Raw genomic sequence first — 21,963 nt, 5'->3', positions numbered from 1 at the left:
TACAGCTTTTAAGGCAACATTAAATCATTTTGAAATAAGATTTCTGGTTTTACCACCCAGAAAACTGTGGTAAATTTAATTTAAAATAATATACATTTAATGCAATTAGCACTACTGAGAACTTGTAGATATGAATCATTGTATTGTCTGAAATGCATATCACATGGTAAATTCCCTTTCCATTTCTTTATGTATTGCCCTTTTGATCCAATTCATATAAACAGACACAATTTTCCATAAGGAGTTTTTATGTTTTGTTTTTAACTCTAAAAATGTGTTAATAGTCATTAACTAACGGTTTAGTTATATTTCTTACTTCATTTTGCGATTGCAGGGGGAATTGATACTTTTAAATGTAAATTGGCTGGTCGCACCACTTGACATTTCAAACTCAACTAAAATCTAGCAGGCATTAACTTGGACACCTATACAAATGTTTGACCATATGCCCAAGGTTATACATAGATTTTTTTTAAATCCACACTTTTATAATAACACTTTTTCAAAGTTTCCCAGTGGTCATACCACTTGACGTGATAAGTTGAATCAACCTCATCTTTACTCAAAATATTTATGGGAGGGTGACTAAGATTGTTACTGCATCAAAGGGGTCCTCTGGGGGTCTTCTGTGTGATGTCATATGCTGTCACATGTTTTTTTTTAAAGTAACATTGAATAAAAAGACATTTTTATGTTGGTGGAAATATTGTAGATCAATTTGATATATGACATGTATTTATTAATGTTTTTAGGAAAATAATGAATTTGAAAACAAAAAAAAATATGTCATGTCATTGACCCATATACTTAAACATATTCGATTGTGCTAAAGTGGAACTATCGCAGTTTAATTATAATATTTAAATCAGTACGTCTCCCTCTGACCAGAAGCATGACAGCTCAATGTATCCTGGGTCATATCATTAGTGCATTTCTGAATGTTTAAACTCTTTGTTTTTCAGGGGAATCTGGTCTTGGAAAGTCCACCCTGATCAACAGTTTGTTCCTCACAGATTTGTACAAGGACAGGAAACTACTGAATGCTGAAGGTATATTTTTGCTTCCAGGCTTGCATATTTTACTGCAATTTAAATAATGCCATCAAATGTGTATTTTGTTGATTAGAGCGTATTAGTCAGACTGTGGAGATCATCAAACACACCGTCGACATTGAGGAGAAGGGCGTTAAGCTGAAACTGACCATTATAGACACACCAGGTTTTGGAGACGCTGTCAATAACACGGAGAGGTACATACTTTGAGCTTACCACAGAGTTGTTCATTAAATTATTGGTAGTTTTTCTGCTAATCAGAATCTTTTGTCTTGATCTTCAGCTGGAAGAACATTACTGATTATATTGACCAGCAGTTTGAACAGTATTTTCGGGATGAAAGTGGCTTGAACAGGAAGAACATCCAGGATAATCGTGTCCACTGCTGTTTGTACTTCATCCCTCCATTTGGCCATGGGTAATACATCCCAGACTCTCTGCTGATATATATGTATACACACACACACACCGATCAGGCATAACTTTATGACCACCTTCCTAATATTGTGTTGGTCCCCTTTAGCAGCTGAAACAGCCCTGACCCATCAAAGCATAGAACCCTGAAGGTGTGCTGTGGTATCTGGCACCAAGATGTTAGCAGCAGATCCTTTAAGTCACGTAAGTTGCGAGGTGGGGCCTCCATGATCGGACTTGTTTGTTCAGCACATCCCACAGATGCTCGATTGGATTGAGATCTGGGGAATTTGGAGGCTAAGTCAACACCTCAAACTCGTTGTTGTGCTCCTCAAACCATTCCTGAACCATTTTTGCTTTGTGGCAGGCGCATTATCCTGCTGAAAGAGGCCACAGCCACCAGGGAATACCGTTTCCATGAAAGGGTGTACATGTTCTTTGGTACATGTCAAAGTAACATCCACATGGATGGGAGGACACAAGTTTTCCCTGCAGAACATTGCCTAAAGCATCACGCTGCCTCCTCTGGCTTGCCTTCTTTCCATTGTGCATCCTGGTGCCATGTGTTCCCCAGGTAAGTGACACACATGCACCCCTCCATCCATGTGATGTAAAAGAAAACATGATTCATCAGACCAGGCCATCTTCTTCCATTGCTCCGTGGTCCAGTTCTGATGCTCACAATTTGAGCTACAGTAGCTCACCTGTTTGATCGGACCACACAGGCCAGCCTTCGCTCCCCACGTGCATCAATGAGCCTTTGCCGCCAATGATCCTGTCGCCGGTTCACCACTGTTCCTTCCTTGGATCATTTTTGATAGATACTGACCACGGTTCCACAGACCGGGAACACCGCACAAGAGCTGCAGTTTTGGAGATGCTCTGACCCAGTCACCATAATTTGGTGACCTTTGTCAAACTCACTCAAATCCTTACGCTTTCCCATTTCTCCTGCTTCTAACACATCAACTTTGAGGACAAAATGTTCACTGGCTGCCTAATATATCCCACCCACTAACAGGTGCTGTGATGTAGAGATAATCAGTGTTATTCACTTCACCGGTCATAATGTTATGGATGATCGGTGTATAGTATATACAGTCTTGTTCAAAATAATAGCAGTACAATGTGACTAACCAGAATAATCAAGGTTTTTAGTATATTTTTTATTGCTACGTGGCAAACAAGTCACCAGTAGGTTCAGTAGATTCTCAGAAAACAAACAAGACCCAGCATTCATGATATGCACGCTCTTAAGGCTGTGCAATTGGGCAATTAGTTGAAAGGGGTGTGTTCAAAAAAATAGCAGTGTCTACCTTTGACTGTACAAACTCAAAACTATTTTGTACAAACATTTTTTTTTTCTGGGATTTAGCAATCCTGTGAATCACTAAACTAATATTTAGTTGTATGACCACAGTTTTTTAAAACTGCTTGACATCTGTGTGGCATGGAGTCAACCAACTTGTGGCACCTCTCAGCTGTTATTCCACTCCATGATTCTTTAACAACATTCCACAATTCATTCACATTTCTTGGTTTTGCTTCAGAAACAGCATTTTTGATATCACCCCACAAGTTCTCAATTGGATTAAGGTCTGGAGATTGGGCTGGCCACTCCATAACATTAATTTTGTTGGTTTGGAACCAAGACTTTGCCCGTTTACTAGTGTGTTTTGGGTCATTGTCTTGTTGAAACAACCGTTTCAAGGGCATGTCCTCTTCAGCATAGGGCAACATGACCTCTTCAAGTATTTTAACATATGCAAACTGATCCATGACCCCTGGTATGCGATAAATAGGCCCAACACCATAGTAGGAGAAACATGCCCATATCATGATGCTTGCACCTCCATGCTTCACTGTCTTCACTGTGTACTGTGGCTTGAATTCAGAGTTTGGGGGTCGTCTCACAAACTGCCTGTGGCCCTTGGACCCAAAAAGAACAATTTTACTCTCATCAGTACACAAAATGTTCCTCCATTTCTCTTTAGGCCAGTTGATGTGTTCTTTGGCAAATTGTAACCTCTTCTGCACATGCCTTTTTTTTAACAGAGGGACTTTGCGGGGGATTCTTGAAAATAGATTAGCTTCACACAGACGTCTTCTAACTGTCACAGTACTTACAGGTAACTCCAGACTGTCTTTGATCATCCTGGAGGTGATCATTGGCTGAGCCTTTGCCATTCTGGTTATTCTTCTATCCATTTTGATGGTTGTCTTCCGTTTTCTTCCACGTCTCTCTGGTTTTGCTCTCCATTTTAAGGCATTGGAGATAATTTTAGCTGAACAGCCTATCATTTTTTGCACCTCTTTATAGGTTTTCCCCTCTCTAATCAACTTTTTAATCAAAGTACGCTGTTCTTCTGAACAATGTCTTGAACGACCCATTTTCCTCAGCTTTCAAATGCATGTTCAACAAGTGTTGGCTTCATCCTTAAATAGGGGCCACCTGATTCACACCTGTTTCTTCACAAAATTGATGACCTCAGTGATTGAATGCCACACTGCTATTTTTTTGAACACACCCCTTTTAACTAATTCAACAAATTGCCCAATTGCCCAGCCTTAAGAGCGTGCATATCATGAATGCTGGGTCTCATTTGTTTTCTGAGAATCTACTGAACCTACTGGTAACTTGTTTGCCACGTAGCAATAAAAAAATATACGAAAAACCTTGATTATTCTGGTTAGTCACATTGTACTGCTATTATTTTGAACAAGACTGTATATATAAAAAACTGAAAAACAATCTCTATTATGAAAGAGCAAAAAATCTTGTTGTCTAGCATATCGCTTGTTTTACTGAAATTAAAATATACACTACTATTCAAACATTGGGGTCAGTAAGATAAAAAAAGAAACATTTTTAATATTTCAAAACAAACTTAAAAAATGCTGTTTGTTTGAACTAAAATATTAAGAAGCATAACAGTTTTCAACATTGATGATAATTAGTTAGAAATGTTTTTTGAGCAGTATATTAGAATGATTTCTGAAGGACCATGTGACACTGAGGACTGGAGTAATGATGCTGAAAATACAGCTTTGATCACAGGAATAAATTACATTTTAAAATATATTGTAATATTTAGTTTTTGTATTTTGTATTTAGTAATTGTATTTGTATTAATATCTCAAAATATTACCGTCTTGACTCTATTTTAATCAAATAAATGCAGCCTTGGTGAGAATAAGAGACTTAAGAAACATAAAAAAAACCTGAACTTAAAGTAAATAAAGCATCTCAGACTGGATAAGCCCACTCACTCTCTCTGCTCTCCTCCCAGGCTGCGGCCCGTGGACGTGGAGTTTATGAAGGCACTGCAGGACAAGGTGAACGTGGTTCCACTTATTTCCAAGGCTGACTGTCTGACGCCAGCGGAGATGAGGAAGATGAAGGACAGGGTAAGTCGGATCCACCTCCGCCTGTTTATACATACACACGCTCTGTTCATGTTCATACGCACACCGTGTCCTTGCTTGATAGTGTCAGGGCTTCTGACGTAAAATGTTTTTGATCCTTCTATTCAAGGTAAGGGAGGAGATCGAGAAGTTTGGAATCAAAGTGTACCAGTTCCCAGACTGTGATTCTGATGAGGACGAGGAGCTCAAGCAGCAGGACCGAGAGCTGAAGGTCTGTATTATGACACATAAATGGATGCTTGAGCACTTATTATGCCAACCAGGCTGATGTCTGGCTGACGTCCATGCCAGAATAAAACCATGGTTTCCATCAAGGGGTTTAACGGTTTCCACAAAAAAAAATTAAGCAACATTGATAATAATAAGAAATATTTCTTGAGCAGCAAATCATCTGAAGGATCATGTGACACTGAAGACTGGAGTAATGATGCTAAAAATTCAGCTTTGATCACAGGAATACATTACATTTTAAAATGTATTCAAATATAAAAACAGTTCTTGTTATAATTGTAATTATTAGGGAAACTATGGGAGCTTGCCCTCTGTCAAGGTGTTAAGGTTTGGCTGGGTAATTCGTTTGATCCAGTTAGGCAGATGCTGTAACTACACCTCTGGCACATTCTATTTAAAACGTATGGAAGTTTGAACGATCGCAGAATAAAACTATTATAGATAATTGCGTCTTCTTATCTCACAAATCAGATTTTTTTTTCTTTTGCAGTTGTGAGTTTATGATTGTTATAAAGACTCAGAACAGTCAATTCTGAGAAAAAAAGTCAGAATTACGCAATTCTGACTTTATAACTCTCAATAACAAGTTTATATCTCGCAAATTCGGACTTTATAACTCACAATTGGGAGTTTATATCACGCAATTCATAATTGCGAGATGTAAACTTGCAATTGCAAGAAAAAAGTCAGAGTCGTGATTACCCTTTTTATTTTGTATTCAGTCGTGGAAAAAAGCTTACATAATAACTAGCGGTGTATTTTGAAAAATAAAAATAAATTAGATAAAATAATAAAACATTGAAATAAAATGCTTAATTGAAATAAAATAAAAATAAATGTTTCACTCGAACAAGGGAAACAGTTATTTTAGTATCATTGAGATTTAGTTTTGATTAATATTTAGATTTTTAATCAAATTAATTTAATTTGAATTAAATTAATTTATTTTAATTTGAGTAATTGTGCTTTTGTAATTTAATTTTATTAAATAAACATTTTATTTAATAAAAATGTTTACTAATTTTGATTTCAGTCATAGTTATGTTAGTACATCAAGTTAAAATAAAATAAGGTTAATTAAATATATATATATATATATATATATATATAGATATAGATATATTTTTTTTCATTACAGTAAACGTTTATATTATTTCAAGTAACAGAAGTTTTTTTTTAAAGATGTAGTTTTAGTCAACTATAATAACCCTGGCAAAATTTCTAATAAACTCAATTCTTCCTGAAAAACGTGACTAACTAGCTAACTAATGTAAACTTTAAAAGAATTAAAACCTAAAAGCAATAAATATAAATCTCTGTGTTTTGTGCTTTTAGGAGAGCACTCCATTTGCTGTGATTGGAAGCAACACAATAGTAGAGGTCAAAGGTCAGCGGGTGAGAGGGAGACTTTACCCATGGGGCATCGTGGAAGGTCAGTACGAATCTGTGCTTGGATAGCTACATTTTGCACATGAAAAACTCTGTACTGATAAGCATTGAAAGTAAGACTTGCATTTCAGATAATCAACCAACTAGATACATTTCAACCAAAAAAAAAAAAGATTTGTGTGCATACTTTTTTTTTGTCACAGTGGACAATCAGTCCCATTGTGATTTCGTCAAGCTGAGGACTATGTTGATTCGTTCACACATGCATGACCTGAAAGACATCACGTGTGACGTGCACTATGAAAACTACAGGGCGCAGTGCATACAGCAAATGACAAGGTAACTCACAATGGGTTTTCCAGACATCTTGGTAACATAATAGCACAAGATACGTTGCCATTGAGTTTACTTATGTTCTGTATTCACCAGCAAACTGACCCAGGATAATCGCGTGGAGAGTCCCATCCCCATACTACCACTGTCCACACCGGACGTAGAGACAGAAAAGCTGATAAAGATGAAGGATGAAGAGGTCACCTGTCCTGCTTAATCTAGCCATTTCATTTCTTAAAGGGATAGTTCACACAAAAATTAAAGTTGTCATCATTTACTCACCCTCAAGTTGTTCCAAACCTGTATGAATTTCTTTCTTCTGTTGAACACAAAATAAGATATTTTAAAGAATGTTGGTAACCAGACAGTTGATGGGCCCCATTGACTTTTTTCCCCTACTATGGAATTGAATTAGCCTGACGTGGTCATACGCAATTCTAGTCAGAATATGAGTCTGAAACGGCTCCATTGGGCTGTGATTATGGGGCGTGTTTCAACCGAACCAGGAAAGACCTCAATTGGACAGACCTGCAACCAATCAGAGCAACGAAGCGACGCATTACGCTAGTTGTCAAATGTCAACTGAGCTCAACTGCACTGTGTTGCCAAGTCCGCGTTTTTTTCCGTAGGCTGTTTTCAATAGCTGTGTCTCATTTCGTTAAATTTCGAAGGCTGCATCCTCCGGAGGACACGTCCTGTGTAGGATGCAGTATACGGAGTGTCCTCAATCAGAATTAAACGAGACGTCCTTCGTAGGACACACAGGCAGGAAGTATCACGTTGCTATGCCAACAAGTTCAGCCTCGTTGCGCTCTCACGTCAGTTATATGAATGGAAATTATTTATAACTTGAAAATGACTATGAAATGTTTCTTGTCTTGACAACAATTTACTGTTCTAAACGTTTAAAATGCACTAAACAGCTGTAATCCTGTTTACCAAAACCATCTGTTTGAGGTAATAGAGCTTAAAAAAAAAAAAAAAAAAAGCTTGAACTACTTATTTTAAACACCATACCTACGCTTGCATGTATATCTGGCGGTGGTGCCGTTTTTTCATATAAAAAAAAAAAATGACGGTTGTTAACGGAGACGCAAAGAATTGTGGGTTATCTCCAGCCGTGAAGGCTACACCTCATGCACACTCTGAATTCCTGTGAAAGAAGGACACATTCGAAGGTCGCATTTGGAGTGTCCTACTCACTTTTTTGAAATGAGACGGCCTTATGACGTATGCACCCTTCGAATGCGACCTCCGGAGGATGCAGCCTTCTGAAATGAGACACAGCTTATGTCTGCGGGTTGAAACGACTATGTGATATATAGACCCATGAGTGCGAATTTTAGCAGGCAACCTTGCCAAAATAACACACATTTTACCCCCCAAACGCCATTGTTTTCTGGAGAACCCCCCGAGAAGCTATTGTTTTGGGCTAGTAGTTGGCGGGTTTTGTTGTAAAAACTTGGCAACCCTGTCTGCACGCGCGCTGGAATAAACGATCTTTGCCGGTGTTGTAAAATAATAAAATAATTTAATGATACACAGAGTACTTACCCAACATGATCATCATTTTTGAGAGAAATAGTGAAGGTGAATGCAGATACAAACAAGCTCTCCGTTTAGGATTCGAAGAAATATAATCCAAGCCCCTCTGATGACGTGATGATTACGATACTGTTGATCATCTGTCTGTCATCGTCTAAAGCTCGCCCTGATGATTTCATTGGTCCGAACAGTTTCTGTTCGGGGATAATTACTCCTCTATGGAGCGAGGCCAGACCGAACTGCCCGACCTAAAAATGTTATGGGCGGGGCTAAATTCGGCTGGCATCCAGGCTAGAATTTAATGGCTACCGTCAATTTTTCGATTACCAGCTTTCTTTAAAATATCTTCTTTTGTGTTCAGCAGAAGAAAGAAACTCATACAGTTTTGGAACAACTTGAGGCTGGGTAAATGATAACAGCATTTCCATTTTTGGGTGAACTATCACTTTAACTCTAACTTTTTTAATGTGGCACTGAGCACAAAACTAGTCAGTAGGATAGTATTTTGAGACATTTGCAAAGGCTGAATATTTTCTCACTTTGTCCCTTACAGTTGCGGAGGATGCAGGAGATGCTTCAAAAAATGCAACAGCAGATGCATGAACAGGACCTGTGAATCTATTCCTGCACAGAAACGTCTGATTTCTACTTTAACACTTTAACATCACACTGAAGGATATGCAGTAGTGAATTAAAACACAATACACAGATATGAATGCATGTGTTGAGCACTGCGGTTAACAGGGTCACTTCTGAGCCTGACATTTAAAACCAGGCTCCAAGTTGAAATATTTAGTAACGCTAAAAGATTTAGTGATTCCTTCGTTTTCACACTTTGTACAGTCCATTTGATGATTATAAATGACTGTTTCCATGGCAAAGACTGCTTTATTCACAGTAGACATGGCAAATGTTCTGTCTCGTTCTATTGGTTTTTGTGACCTGTTTCTATCCCATTTTTAAAATATTTTTAGTAATTTATGTGTGCGAGTGTGCGCCTGTGCCGATTTGGAAAACGAATCATTTGAGTGATTTTCTACTTTTGAAGCAGCTATACCAACAAAGTCATTAAATTTTGAACGAGGTTTACGCAGTTATGAAGGATCAACATTTGGAGTTAATTTCAAACTCTTTAACCAGAAGTATAAAACCTTAATTTTTTATTAATTTATTTGTCTCTGAAGGCCTTATCAGAGCACCCTTCAGTTGCAAACTTTGCTGTACGATTGCTGTATTTTAAAGGGAATTTTCTCAGATCAAACCTGTTTTCTTTTATCAACTGCACATGAAAATATGATTCTTTTTGTCAACTTTATTCATTCAGCTTATAATAATCCACTTAAAACAAATACTCCAGCCCTAAAATACCAGATTATTCATAAAATTAAAAAAAAAATGGATATCAGACAATCTTTATCTGTAAAAAGGCTCTGACATATTTCATATCACCTGCTGTTGGTTTTTAGATGGATGCATTGAGATATTGATTTGTATTGTCTGTATGTGTTTACTCAAGCTATTACTATGAGCATGATAAATGCACCATTTGTCATATCATGATTCCTTTGAAAAATAAACACATCCTCTGTGGTAAAAACCTGTCTGATCTGTACATCTTTTCATCACGGTTGTGATCATCCCAGCGCCCGTTTATGATAAGCGGGTGAAGGTTTCTGCGGTCTTTTCTCAGCGTGGTAATGTCATTCCAATTTACTTTTATCTGACTCTATTTTATCATGACCTCAATTTTAGGTTAGAATTCTGATTGTTGTTTTTTGGTCATTTGTATAATAGTTTAACTACACTTTTGATTATTCTGTTTAACTCTTTATTGAAATGATATGCTCATCAATATGCAAGACTATAGGCTATCTCTAACCAGAGGCAATGACCATTGCCATAGAACCAAGCGGCTACCCTATTTAGATAATCAATACATAACATTAAATGCTCTGAAGTAGGCTAAAGTGTAAAAGATGGATACCTGACATCAGAAAATTACATAACACTAAGAGTCTGGAAGACGCACAGCATTACAGGCAGATCTGAGTAAAGTAAAGTATTGTGCCCAGAATTTCCTGCACCATCTTCTTAGATACTCAGACCAAGAGAGAAGCCTCTTTCAAACATAAGCATGAGTTCACAATGGGAATTTGCAATTTGGTCAAGTCTCCAGAGTTTAAATCTTTTTAAGGACAGGTGGTAATATGCATGAAATACCTTTTGGCAGAGTATCTGCCCTTCACTGAAAGCTAAATATCTCTAAACTCCTTTAATATCTCTAAAACCTTTAATTGCCTTTTGGTTTACTTCTGTGGGAATGATAACTTTGTACCAGTATTAGTATAATAATGATTCGTTTTCTGTCGATTAATGTATTATGCAGTTGCTCACCTGTCTAATAAAACATATAATATATTAAAGTGTCTTTGGTGTTTCCATGGTTTCTACAAAATAAAACCAGAAATCGAGGGTAACGTGAGTTTGATGTCATTGATAAGCGAAGAACGGACATGTCCTCTGATTGCGAGCTACAGACGGGGCCTATGCCAAAGTACTTTATTGCTTGCTGGGTTGTTAATAAATGGATAATTGTCACAGTATTTATTCTCCTGAGTCTATCTGGCAGAACTTTCAAAAGATTCGTTCAGTGAGACAACGATTCACTCACCGATTCGTCGAGTGAAACGAGTGTCTTCATATCTACTAAGGCCCTGTCTGAAATGGCACACTTCATGGGCCCTGTCCCAAATAGCACAGTTCATGTGCACTTTCAGTCTTGTGGACTTGCAATGGCCATTTCGTGCACATGTCCGTTAAGTCCACAAGACCGTAGGGTGTCCCATTCGTCATTTAAGCTTAAAGACGGGTGCTCGTGATGCTTTGTGGCTGCTATGCGCCCTCGATGTGCAGCTTCAGAAAGATTTTGAAGTTTTCCCTCACAATTAGCCTACCCATTTAATTTTTAACTAGTGATTTTACTAAATGTTTACAGTATAAAATAACCACGAACGTATTAGTTAATTCACGCACACGTTTAAAAAACTAAGCAAAGAGGGCACATTTCGTTAAAGGGGGGGTGAAACACTCAGTTTCAGTCAATCTCATGTCAATCTTGAGTACCTATAGAGTAGTATTACATCCTTCATATCTCCGAAAAGTCTTTAGTTTTATTATATTTATAAAAGAAATATGGGCTTTACCGAGTCTTTCCGGAAAAAAACGAGCGCCTGGAGGCATATCGTGTGGGCAGAGCTAAAGAATGACGAGTGCGCACAAAGCGGTGACGTCCTCAAGCGTGGAGAAACCCATCGCTATCGATCTCAGCTAATAGATATATGATCCAGAATCAAATCTGAGGCAGAAATAAATTGAACAGGAGAAACAGCAACATCAGGACGTCCGTCTCTGTGGTATGGACTGTATTTAGTGGCCTGTCAACATTTGTGTGTCTTTACTCGCAGTTTATGAGGACATGATTCGGTTTATGGACTATTGTATGCGACTAAACCTTAGCAGTAGCAAGCAAAACGGTTTTGCACGTCAGACTAGTGTAACGTTATACAGAGAACAGCAATGGAGTAACCGTTAGCGCATTTGCGCGATCGTGTCATTTACTGATGTTTACTCACGCGACGATAGCCAACAGCACAGACATTTGAAGCAGTTTTACTCACCGGCTGCTTCCAAAGCAGGACCGAACCTTTATCGCTGGGACCGTTCCGTCAAAAACACACTTCTTTGGTATGATTTGGTGAAGTCCTGTGACAGCAGTGACCGTGGAAATCCACTTTGAGACGCGACTGAAGCGATGTTGTAAAGCTTCCCGTCATTTCTGCGTTCAAATCGGTTCAAATGCAGCGCTGCCTTCCAGGAATGCTGTGCTGAAGCGCTGAAGTCGCTTGACGTCACCCATAGGAATGAAGTGGAGCGCGGCGCGGACTATAACGACATAAGTGTTCACAGACGAGTGGATCTGCACCCAGAGTGTTTACGGCCGTGCATTTCCTCTCTCGCTCTAGTCACGCGCGCGCGCACCCTACCGGGAGAAGAGCCGTACGGCCCATACAAGGACCTTCCGTTCTATTAACGTCAAGCCGACCCATACTCGAAAAAAACTCTCCGAAACTTGTGAGAAACCGCAAGGAGTATTTTTGACACAGAAATACTCCATCAAATGTCCAACATTAGTTTTTGAAACTTTGTCTATGTTTAGGATGGGAATCCAAGTCTTTAACAGTGTAAAAAGATCAGTATGCATGAAACAGCATTTCACCCCCTCCCCCCCCCTTTAAGTATCCCAACCAATCAAACCTCCCTTTCACAGCCAACATTCGAACGCCATTGTTCGCGCTACAATCATTATTTGAAGGCTGTCATAGGTATGGAATTACCTTTGTCTCAATAAAACTGAACGAAACTTTATAAAACTGAACGAAACTTTTTCAGAAACTATCAAAAATATGCCATTTCAAAAGAAGAAAAACACATTAAAAATGAAATAAATGAACTCAGCCGCACAAATGTAACTGGATATTCAGTATGCTTCATTCTTTGTTCATGTTTTTCAAAGATTTGTTTTCGCAAATCTTGGATTGTGAATGCATTGCCAAAGATTTCGCTTACGTTTCTCAGTTTTTCGTTTGCAGTTTTGACACAAACCTCTCGTGAATGATGGAATGTGGAATGATCTCGCGGTGCTTTGTATTAGGCTAGTTCGTGAAGATGAGCTCTCAGGAACGGTGGCGGCTTCATCTTCATCATCTTCACCCGCTTGTTCTTCAAGGCAGCAATAAGTTTGTGAATCTCTTTACGAATCTTTGAAAAACATAAACAAAGAATGAAGCATACTGAATATCCTGTTACATTTGTGCGACTGAGTTCATTTATTTCATTTTCAATGTGTTTTTCTTCTTTTGTAATGGCATATTTTTGATAGTTTCTGAATTATTTTTAGCCTTGTTAGTTGTATTAACTAGCGATTTAATTTCACTACCCTGTGCCCCCCCTTACGAAACAAAAATATATTGCAATATACTAGAATTTATATTGCAATACATTAGAAAATATATTTCAATGTATCAGAAACTTCCTCATATATTTGAAAATATATAGCAATATATGGATGGACAACCTATTGCTATATATTGATTCATATATTAAAATACATTGATATACAAACAAAACTGAATTATTTTATGTATGTTTATTGAAACAAAGTATTTTTTGTGAGTTAAGCAAGCTCCTGCATATGTTTACAGAGGTTGATTAACAATAGCCCAAATCAGATGGTGCATGACATTCAATATATTTTCTATATTTAGAAAATATGATGGTGCATGACATTCAATATATTTTCTATATTTAGAAAATATTTCTATTAGGGCCGGGACTTTAACGCGTTAATTAAGATTAATTAATTACGTGACTTTAACGCGTTAATTACGTGACTTTAACGCGTTAATTAATTACGCAAAAAAAAAAACCGCGGAACGTTTTTCAATGAATGAGTTTCGACGGACCAATTATACTGGAACACCAACTAGCGCTCCGGAGTCACGACAACAACGAGCCATGTGAACATGAACGAAGCTATGGAACGAAGAAGCTGATGAGACTGCTTTGCTTGGCCCCGTGGATGGGAAATTTTGTTTAAAAAAACGAAAGAATGGAAGCGTCGTCAAGAGCATGGTTGTGTGCAAGCTATACAACAAGGAATTCGCGTATCACCGCAGCACATTGAGCCTCAAATATCACAAATATGCTTTTGCTAAACTGGCAAACATGCACTGGTCTGCTGGACTGAAATAAATAAACAATATTTTGTTGATTAAGCTTATGTATTCAGTCATTATTCAATGGTATACTAAAAATACATGTGAAAAATTACTTCTCATTGTTCTCAGGTCAAATATTTATATGCAATTAAAATGCGATTAATTAATTACAAAGCCTCAAATTAATTAGATTTTTTTTTAATCGAGTCGCGGCCCTAATTTCTATATTATATTTTAATCTGTTATATTTTAAAATATATGAGAGACAGTGTACATTAGATTATTTCATATTTACCATGTATACAATATATATGATAATTATATACTATGTAATATAAAACAATATATTTAAGACATATGCTCCCATATAAATCTGATTATATTATCCAGTACATTGAGGTATATTATCTCATATAATTTTACATATATATTTACATATATATACAATGACTCTTCCAATATATAATTTCATATATTGTAGGATATATTTCAATATACATAGCAATATATTGAATAGTATAATGATATGTATTTATTCAATATATGAAAACGGCAATAATTGCAGTATTGTCCCATATAGGCTATTGCAATATATAACTTGCATATATAATATATTATTATATAATATATCATATGATATATTACCATGTAAATTTCACAATATATGGAGACACATGAAATATATTGCCAACTAATATATTGAGAAATATATTGCCAACTAATATATTGAGAAATATATTGTCAACTAATATATTGAGAAATATATTTTTGTTGCGTAAGGGCCATAGACTAGTGTTATAAGATAATCTGTTTTTAGAGATAAAACATTTTCATGAAAACGCATCCCAGAGAACGATCTACTCTGTAAACATCTGTTAATTACCCCTAGGTTCATTTCTCACCGGAGTTGTCCTTTAAATGAGGAATGGGACACCCCACGGTCTTGTGGACTTAACGGACACGCGCACGCAATGGCCACAAGACCTAAAGTGCACATGAAGTGTGCCATTGAACTGAATGCGAACGAGAATAATTTTGTTCACTCGATCGGTCGAAACACGAACGACCAAGGTGTGCAAGTAAACTGTGCGGATAATGCGCCAGTCACAGGTTTATCTTGAGGTAAAATCGTATTTTCATACATATTTGCATAAGAACATTATTCGATCACGTCGTATCAGGTTATCGTATCACGACGTAAGGAATTTAACACTGCATGTAAATAAAAGCTCGCCGGGCAGGAAAACCGCTCTGCATAATCATGGATACAGTATTTAGCCTGTGAAGTATGGGGTTTCTGCAACTTTGTAAAATACTGGGCGTGGATGGGGAGTAAAGACTGGGCAGCCTAGTTGTATAAAACCAGAAAGGTTTGCAGATGCTGTGTGAAAAAACTTGCCTCTACATCACTCTACTTCCGCATCAAACATGTTTTAACGCGCAACATGTCCTACTGAGCACAACACTGTAAATCAATTTGCATTGGTTTGCATGTTTTTAACATTTCAAACATCTGACTGGGACGCAGCAGCAGAGATCATATATGGAAGGGAAACTGGACATGGATGATGTTTCTCCGTCCCATCTGCATCAGCGGGGCTTGTGGAAATCCTTCCACGGCAAAGCCAAACTCACTGGCAGCCCAAAACTGGGCAAAAAAGACAGAAAGCAAGAAAGTGGGTTTTGGATATTTAAGAAGAAACGACCAAATGGTTTGGACCGAGCGTTCTCTTCGTCACAGCCCAATCTGCACAGCGCAGAAACAGCTCTGGATGGCGGTGAGAGCGGGAGGACGCGCTGCGGCACGCCGGAGCAGAGTGACGGTACGGCGGACACAGCTGCAGCGTCGCTCGGTGCGGAGATCCAGATGCTGGAAAGAACCGTCAGCTCCAAACCGCCACTCTCTCAATTGGTGCAGTCTCAACATAAACCTGCTCCGCAAGAGTCCACATGCATTGATGATGTTGTGATGGACAGCAATGAAGAACAGGTCAATAAAAGTGTGGTAAGATTTTTGTTTTGTTTTTGCACTGCAGTAATAAATGATGGATGCAGTTTTTCATTGGATCATATTACAACTTGACAGCTAATTTATCTACATTCACACTCGCAGATGTTTTAAAACTCACTCTATTGTTTTTAATAGTGAGCATCCAAAGGTGGGACATATTTTTGGTAACGTTAAATAAATGTGTTATGGATAACTGAGACCTCAGGGATGTGCTGTGATGACACATCCGACATGCAGCCATAAATGTAAATGTATTAAAATCATTTGAAAATTATATACTTTCACTTTTTAGGTCATTGGTAAAGGTGAACCAATGAATTCAGGCCTATATAACATATGTTTGCTGCAATTGAAATAAAATATGGAATATGAAGTGATCAATTACGGTCAGGTTTTGGAAACCTGCTGGCTGATTTGTTACAGGCTCAACTTGATCAAGGTGTGCAGCCAAATCTGGACAACCTCAGCATTACTGGCATGGTTCAGCCATATAAAACTAGGATAACACAGAAATCCGTTAGATGTTGAAGCTTGATCACATCACCAGGATGATGTCAGAGAAACATTTTCAGAATGACTCACATAGGATTTAAATGCTGAATCCACCGAACCAACTACTTTGAATTAGAAAACAATCAAACAAAACCAGAAAGATTTTGACACTACATTATTTTTACAGTGCAAGTCCAAATCTGGTGAACTTCTGCAATACTCAGTAGACAATCACTTTGTTGCATGCTTGTGAATATCCTTGTCCCTGTATACATATTCAACATGTGATATATGCACACCTGAATCAGGTGCTTCTGTGCGTGGCCATTTTGACATCACATGCAAAGTGATGTGTTTGCATAGTCAAACTCATTTCAGATTACCATCCACACAAGACCATGTGCCAGAACCAGCTTGCCATTTTGGGGATTGCTAAAAGTCTGCCTTTTTTCCAACCAAAAAAAAAAAACTGTGTGTGTACTGTGCTAGACTTAATTGCACTATTGCTGGTTCGCTTGCGTCTGATGTTCTCATTTGTAAATTGCTTTGGACAAAAGCATCTGCTAAATGATTAAATGGAAACGCACAAAGATATTTTCTTTAAAAACCTGTAAAGTTTGTCCTTGATGTTTCAACTAACTGTAGAGTTGGCTCTGTATTTAGTTTTCTGAGGGTGTTTGCCAAGCTGATTTGCAAGAAGAGGAACTTGCCTAAAAGTAAAGACACATGAACACATTAAAGGGTTAGTTCACCCAAAAAGGATATTTATGTCATTAATGACTCACCCTAATGTCGTTCCACACCCGTAAGACCTCCGTTCATCATCAGAACACAGTTTGAGATATTTTATATTTGTCTCAGAGCATATGCAGTCTATGCACACTTTATTGTCCATGTCCAGAAAGGGAATAAAAACATCATCACAGTAGTTCATATGTGACATAAGTAGACATACTTGTACTTATTTTGGGTGAAAACACTTATTATAGTCAGTAGAACAGGGGTCCCCAATCTCGGTTCTGGAGAGTCACTGTCCTGCAGAGTTTAGCTCCAACCTCAATCAAACACTAGCCTAGAAATTTAGACGCACACTAGTGGCAGCAAATCTAATCTGCCCGCGAGTGTCGTCTAGCAACTCTCAATACCCTTCTGAGCTGTAAACGTCAAACTCTTGCCGGGCCAATCACATCGTGTATAGAGTCGGTGGGCGGGGCCATAATGCTGACGGCCGAGTTGCGTTTGCGTGCTTCTAGTAAACACAGAAACTGGCGAACTGCAGTCTTTCGGATCAGCTTTGACCCCGACTCTGGAAGACTTGGAGTTAAGCTTTTCTCTGAGAAAAGAACAAAGAACGGCACTGAAGTCATTCTTAAAAAGGGAAGATGTGTTCGGAGTTTTGCAGACCAGATACGGCGAATGTTTACTCTATCAACAAGCTCCGCTTCACCTTCGTTGCTCTGGTTGGTGTAGCACTATCCTATCACGTGCAGAGGGAGTTTGAAAGACAACCATTTATCCCGCCCCTCGGATTGAGCCCTGTCAATGGTGAGTTTCCAGACCAAACATCTTGATGTGGGTCTGGCTTGTCAGGCTAATCAAACACACCTGAAACAGCTAATCAATGCCTTTATTAATGTGAGTTTGATTGGGGTTGGAGCTAAACTGTGTAGGACAGTGGCCCTCCAGGACCGAGATTGGGGACCCCTGCAGTAGAATGTCTGTTGGGCAATCATCAGAATAAAGTGTAAGCAGAATTAAACAGACAGTCTACTAATAGTCTTATGATTGCAAGTCGACATGTAGTTGCAAAGTTACTTTTATAGTTAGTAGAATGTCTGAAGTTGTCGTGTAACCCTTCCTGTTCGAACCACCTGCTCCAAGCAGGACTCGAACCCTGGTCCGCCGGAATGAGAGTCGGACGCTTTAACAAGAAGGCTAAAGGCTGCAACCTCTAGTGTCAGTCATATATACACTGTATATAAAGACTAAGATTAAAATTATTGAGATTAAAATGTTGTTTTTTGGCTCTGATAGAGTTGTCACTGCACTTTAGGGTTAGTATGAGACAGTGGGTTGGTCTCTTGAGGATAGAGGAGTAGGGTTTACCTGCACAGTGACTACCGTTACATAAGTGTTACTAGATAGTCATGTATGTATTATGTGTAAATAATGACAGAATTATAATTTTTGGGTGACCCATCCCTTTAAATAATTCTAATATAACATCCAGTCCTGTCCTATAATCAGGAAACCCTTTGAGCAATAAAGTTTGGCCTGCCATCATTGAAGTTAGCTTAAGCTTGTCTGTAAGCATGTCCGTCTTAATCCATTATATCACTGTAGCATTCAGCCACCAATGGTACAGCTGAGGTTAGAGTCAGACAAACAACATTGCCCGAAGCTGAGTTCCTCTGAACCATCTCTATACTCCATTACATGTCTGGACTTGACCTACAGTCTTGGTATGGAGCTGCCTGAGATTTCTTTGTGGTTAGATTTCTGGGAAAGGGCTCTGGGAGGTTTGAGATTTGAAAAACAGCAACATGTCTTTTTTAAGAAGTTTGTTTTGTATTAGCGCCACTTTCCCTGCTATCCGTGACTCAAGGTCTGGCAACTGAGACAAGCAACTCAGATCAACTCGTAGGCGTTGATTTCGGTGAGCATGTTGACACTCTTTAACTAATATATATATATATATATATATATATATATATATATATATATATATATATATATATATATATATACTGTATATAAAGACTAAGATGAAAATTATTGAGATTAAAATGTTGTTTTTTGGCTCTGATACAGTTGTCACAATACTTTAGGGTTAGTGTGAGACAGTAGGTTGGTTGAGTATCGTAGCCACAGCTACAAACAGGTAATGTTTACTGACATTAGTGTCGGACTGCTCATGGCTTAAATGCTACATGCATAAAACAGATCACGTTTCCACAAAATTACACTAAATACAAGTGCATTTTGCACACATCCCCTGAGTCCTCTATAAAGGACCTCAGACTTTCCATGTTTAAAGGCTGTTTTTCAAACAGGAAGTGGCTCTGTAACTTTTACCACCACGCTGTCAACTGCTACATCTTCCTGTTAAAACCCCATGCCAAGTTATTCTGAAACATTTTCTCTTGCCTAATATCAATCATCACGACTACAGAGGTTTGTAGGATCCAACTCTATCCGTATCCCATTGCACTAATGCATATTTGCATTACAGATGCTGTCGCTCATGTTGAATGATTTCTGGTTGCTTATTATACATTAAGTACAACAGTAAGTTTTGTTGTCTTAAAGGGTCATGAAACCCCCCTGCTGCAGCGGTGTGTTTTTACACACCTTCGATTTGAAAAGGCTTGTTAAAAGGGGAGTGGTTGACTGTGAAAAGGTGGGATGGTATTGTGTGGAAAGAGGGAATGGTTTGCATAAATAGGGGAGTGTCAGTAGGTGCATTAAGATTAGCGATGCTAGCAGCAGTTACAGCGGTTCTGGGTTCACGTTGGCAAATTGGCATAGTTTACCACAGTGAGATTAAATGAGGGATGAGTACAGCGAATGAGAGAGCTATGAGTGGCGTGCAGCAGAGATCGCAAATCAAGATCAGCTCTTCAAAGTTCAAACCAGCATAATTTAGGGAGAAATGAAAATAAATGTTATTCTGCAGTTGGTTATTATTGAAATATTTTGCAAACGTGATAAAACTATATTTGTCCAAATATGCACGCTGTTTGGCAAGATGAACAATGCGCCGACGTGATAAGAGAACGTGAACCACCCAACATGCGATGCGACAGAGATGTGTAATTCTAGATCGGGGTAAAAGTAAAGGGATTTGAGGCTAGTCTCGACCGCGCATCTAAAGCACAGAGCGACGCACGCTGGGTTGCCATGACGATCCGCGCTCACTCGGCAGCTAAATCTATATTTGTCCAAATATGCTCACTGGTTTCACTAAGAGCCCGAACACATGCGGTTTAGTGCATGGCTGTGACCACAAATAAAACGGAGAGGACGTGGCTTTTGTTCATTATCCTACAGATTACAGATTGGTTATTTTGCACTCCTGACAAAAATTAGTAGGGCTGTACTAGAATAATCGAATATTCGAATATTCGTTCGGTGAGGTGGCATTCGATTTTCAGTTTTGAGATTCGAATATTCGGTTTTTTTTTTTCAACACTTGACTTCCGTAGCGGACTCATTCTCACTCATGCTTGAAATAATAATAATAAATAAAAAATAACACAGCAACATGTTTTCAATAAAAGCATCGCGCATTTTAAAGATTTAAATTTACAAAAAGTCAGAATAAGACAAAATAAATCCCTTATATAGAATAAAACTAATTGTAATAGATTTTACATTTTGTGTCATTTTAAAAACAATTCATTTATTCTTATTCAACTTTTTATAAGCATGCTACCGTGTTCTTTATTTATTACAGTTCATTGAAATCACTGTGTGTTACTAATTTAATTTCTGTTTTGGGATTCATTTGTTTTAAAGAAAGGTTCGTTATTAATACCTTATTAAAGTTCTTGCTCTCAACAGACTTTGTGTTTTGTATCACTTGTGCACTGTCCGTTTTCGGAGCATAAACCTGCCCGTGTAATGTGTACCGGAAACTGTTCTATTTAAAAGATTATTAAATGTTTATTAATATTTAAAGAATGTGTGCCACCTGATCATATTGCACCAAATGCAACACTGCACTCCACTGGGTCTGCCACAACACAATTACGATGGCGAAGAGTGAAACGTGAAGTCGTGAAAGATGATACAAATGCAAACCGACACTATTATTATATATTTAGCCCCACCCACCGAAGCTTCGAATATTCGATATTGATTGCCACCTAAGCTTCGAAGCTCAAAAAATGGCATTCGAAACAGCCCTAAAAATTAGATAGTCAACGTTTGCAGGTTCGGCGTGCGATTGCTCAAATTAATATTACTTTACCGAGCCTTTGTAGCAAAGGCTTCCACAGACGGCGCCGGTTACACCTCGCTCAGCGCCCTTTACGTTATTTCGTATCAGCACAACGCCTCACTTTCCTCCGTGACTTTTCCGCACGCTGCTTCCAAAACTTCCCCACCATATCTCTACAATAATGAGGGAAGACGAGCCTGACAGAAGTGACTGTCTCATGCATATTAACTAAATTATCTTGTATGCATACTACAGCGCAGGGATTGGACTGAATGAGCTTTATGTCATGAATATATATCGAGAATCGCTCAGAGCGTTCGATGTCAGCATGTGCCCAGCAGCCCATACTTG

General features: G+C 38.3%; 2 protein-coding genes and 1 long non-coding RNA gene across 4 annotated transcripts in view; 2 read left to right on the top strand and 1 right to left on the bottom strand.

Annotated features, from left to right (window-relative positions):
- Positions 1–9,981, top strand: part of septin5b (septin 5b) — a 105,246-nt gene extending 95,265 nt beyond the window's left edge. The window contains exons 5-13 of the mRNA XM_067434091.1: positions 963–1,049; positions 1,126–1,249; positions 1,336–1,470; positions 4,757–4,874; positions 5,002–5,103; positions 6,459–6,555; positions 6,716–6,851; positions 6,942–7,044; positions 8,944–9,981. Of these exons, the coding sequence (XP_067290192.1) occupies positions 963–1,049; positions 1,126–1,249; positions 1,336–1,470; positions 4,757–4,874; positions 5,002–5,103; positions 6,459–6,555; positions 6,716–6,851; positions 6,942–7,044; positions 8,944–9,006 (965 nt within the window). The 3' untranslated portion in view covers positions 9,007–9,981. The remainder of the gene's footprint in view (positions 1–962; positions 1,050–1,125; positions 1,250–1,335; positions 1,471–4,756; positions 4,875–5,001; positions 5,104–6,458; positions 6,556–6,715; positions 6,852–6,941; positions 7,045–8,943) is intronic.
- Positions 1–21,963, bottom strand: part of LOC137063071 (uncharacterized) — a 90,776-nt gene that overhangs the window by 2,187 nt on the left and 66,626 nt on the right. The gene's annotated exons all lie outside the window — the stretch shown is intronic.
- The window catches only part of mctp1b (multiple C2 domains, transmembrane 1b), a 56,444-nt gene continuing 49,663 nt past the window's right edge, over positions 15,183–21,963 (top strand). The window contains exon 1 of one of the 2 annotated variants that reach the window (XM_067434087.1): positions 15,183–16,172. In XM_067434087.1, the coding sequence (XP_067290188.1) occupies positions 15,711–16,172 (462 nt within the window). In that variant the 5' untranslated portion in view covers positions 15,183–15,710. The remainder of the gene's footprint in view (positions 16,173–21,963) is intronic. The other variant, XM_067434088.1, reaches the window with a different exon arrangement.

Source organism: Pseudorasbora parva, chromosome 23 (genome assembly GCF_024679245.1).
Source record: "Pseudorasbora parva isolate DD20220531a chromosome 23, ASM2467924v1, whole genome shotgun sequence".
Classification (NCBI taxonomy): Eukaryota; Metazoa; Chordata; class Actinopteri; order Cypriniformes; family Gobionidae; genus Pseudorasbora; species Pseudorasbora parva.
This window is presented reverse-complemented; position numbering and strand designations above follow the sequence as displayed.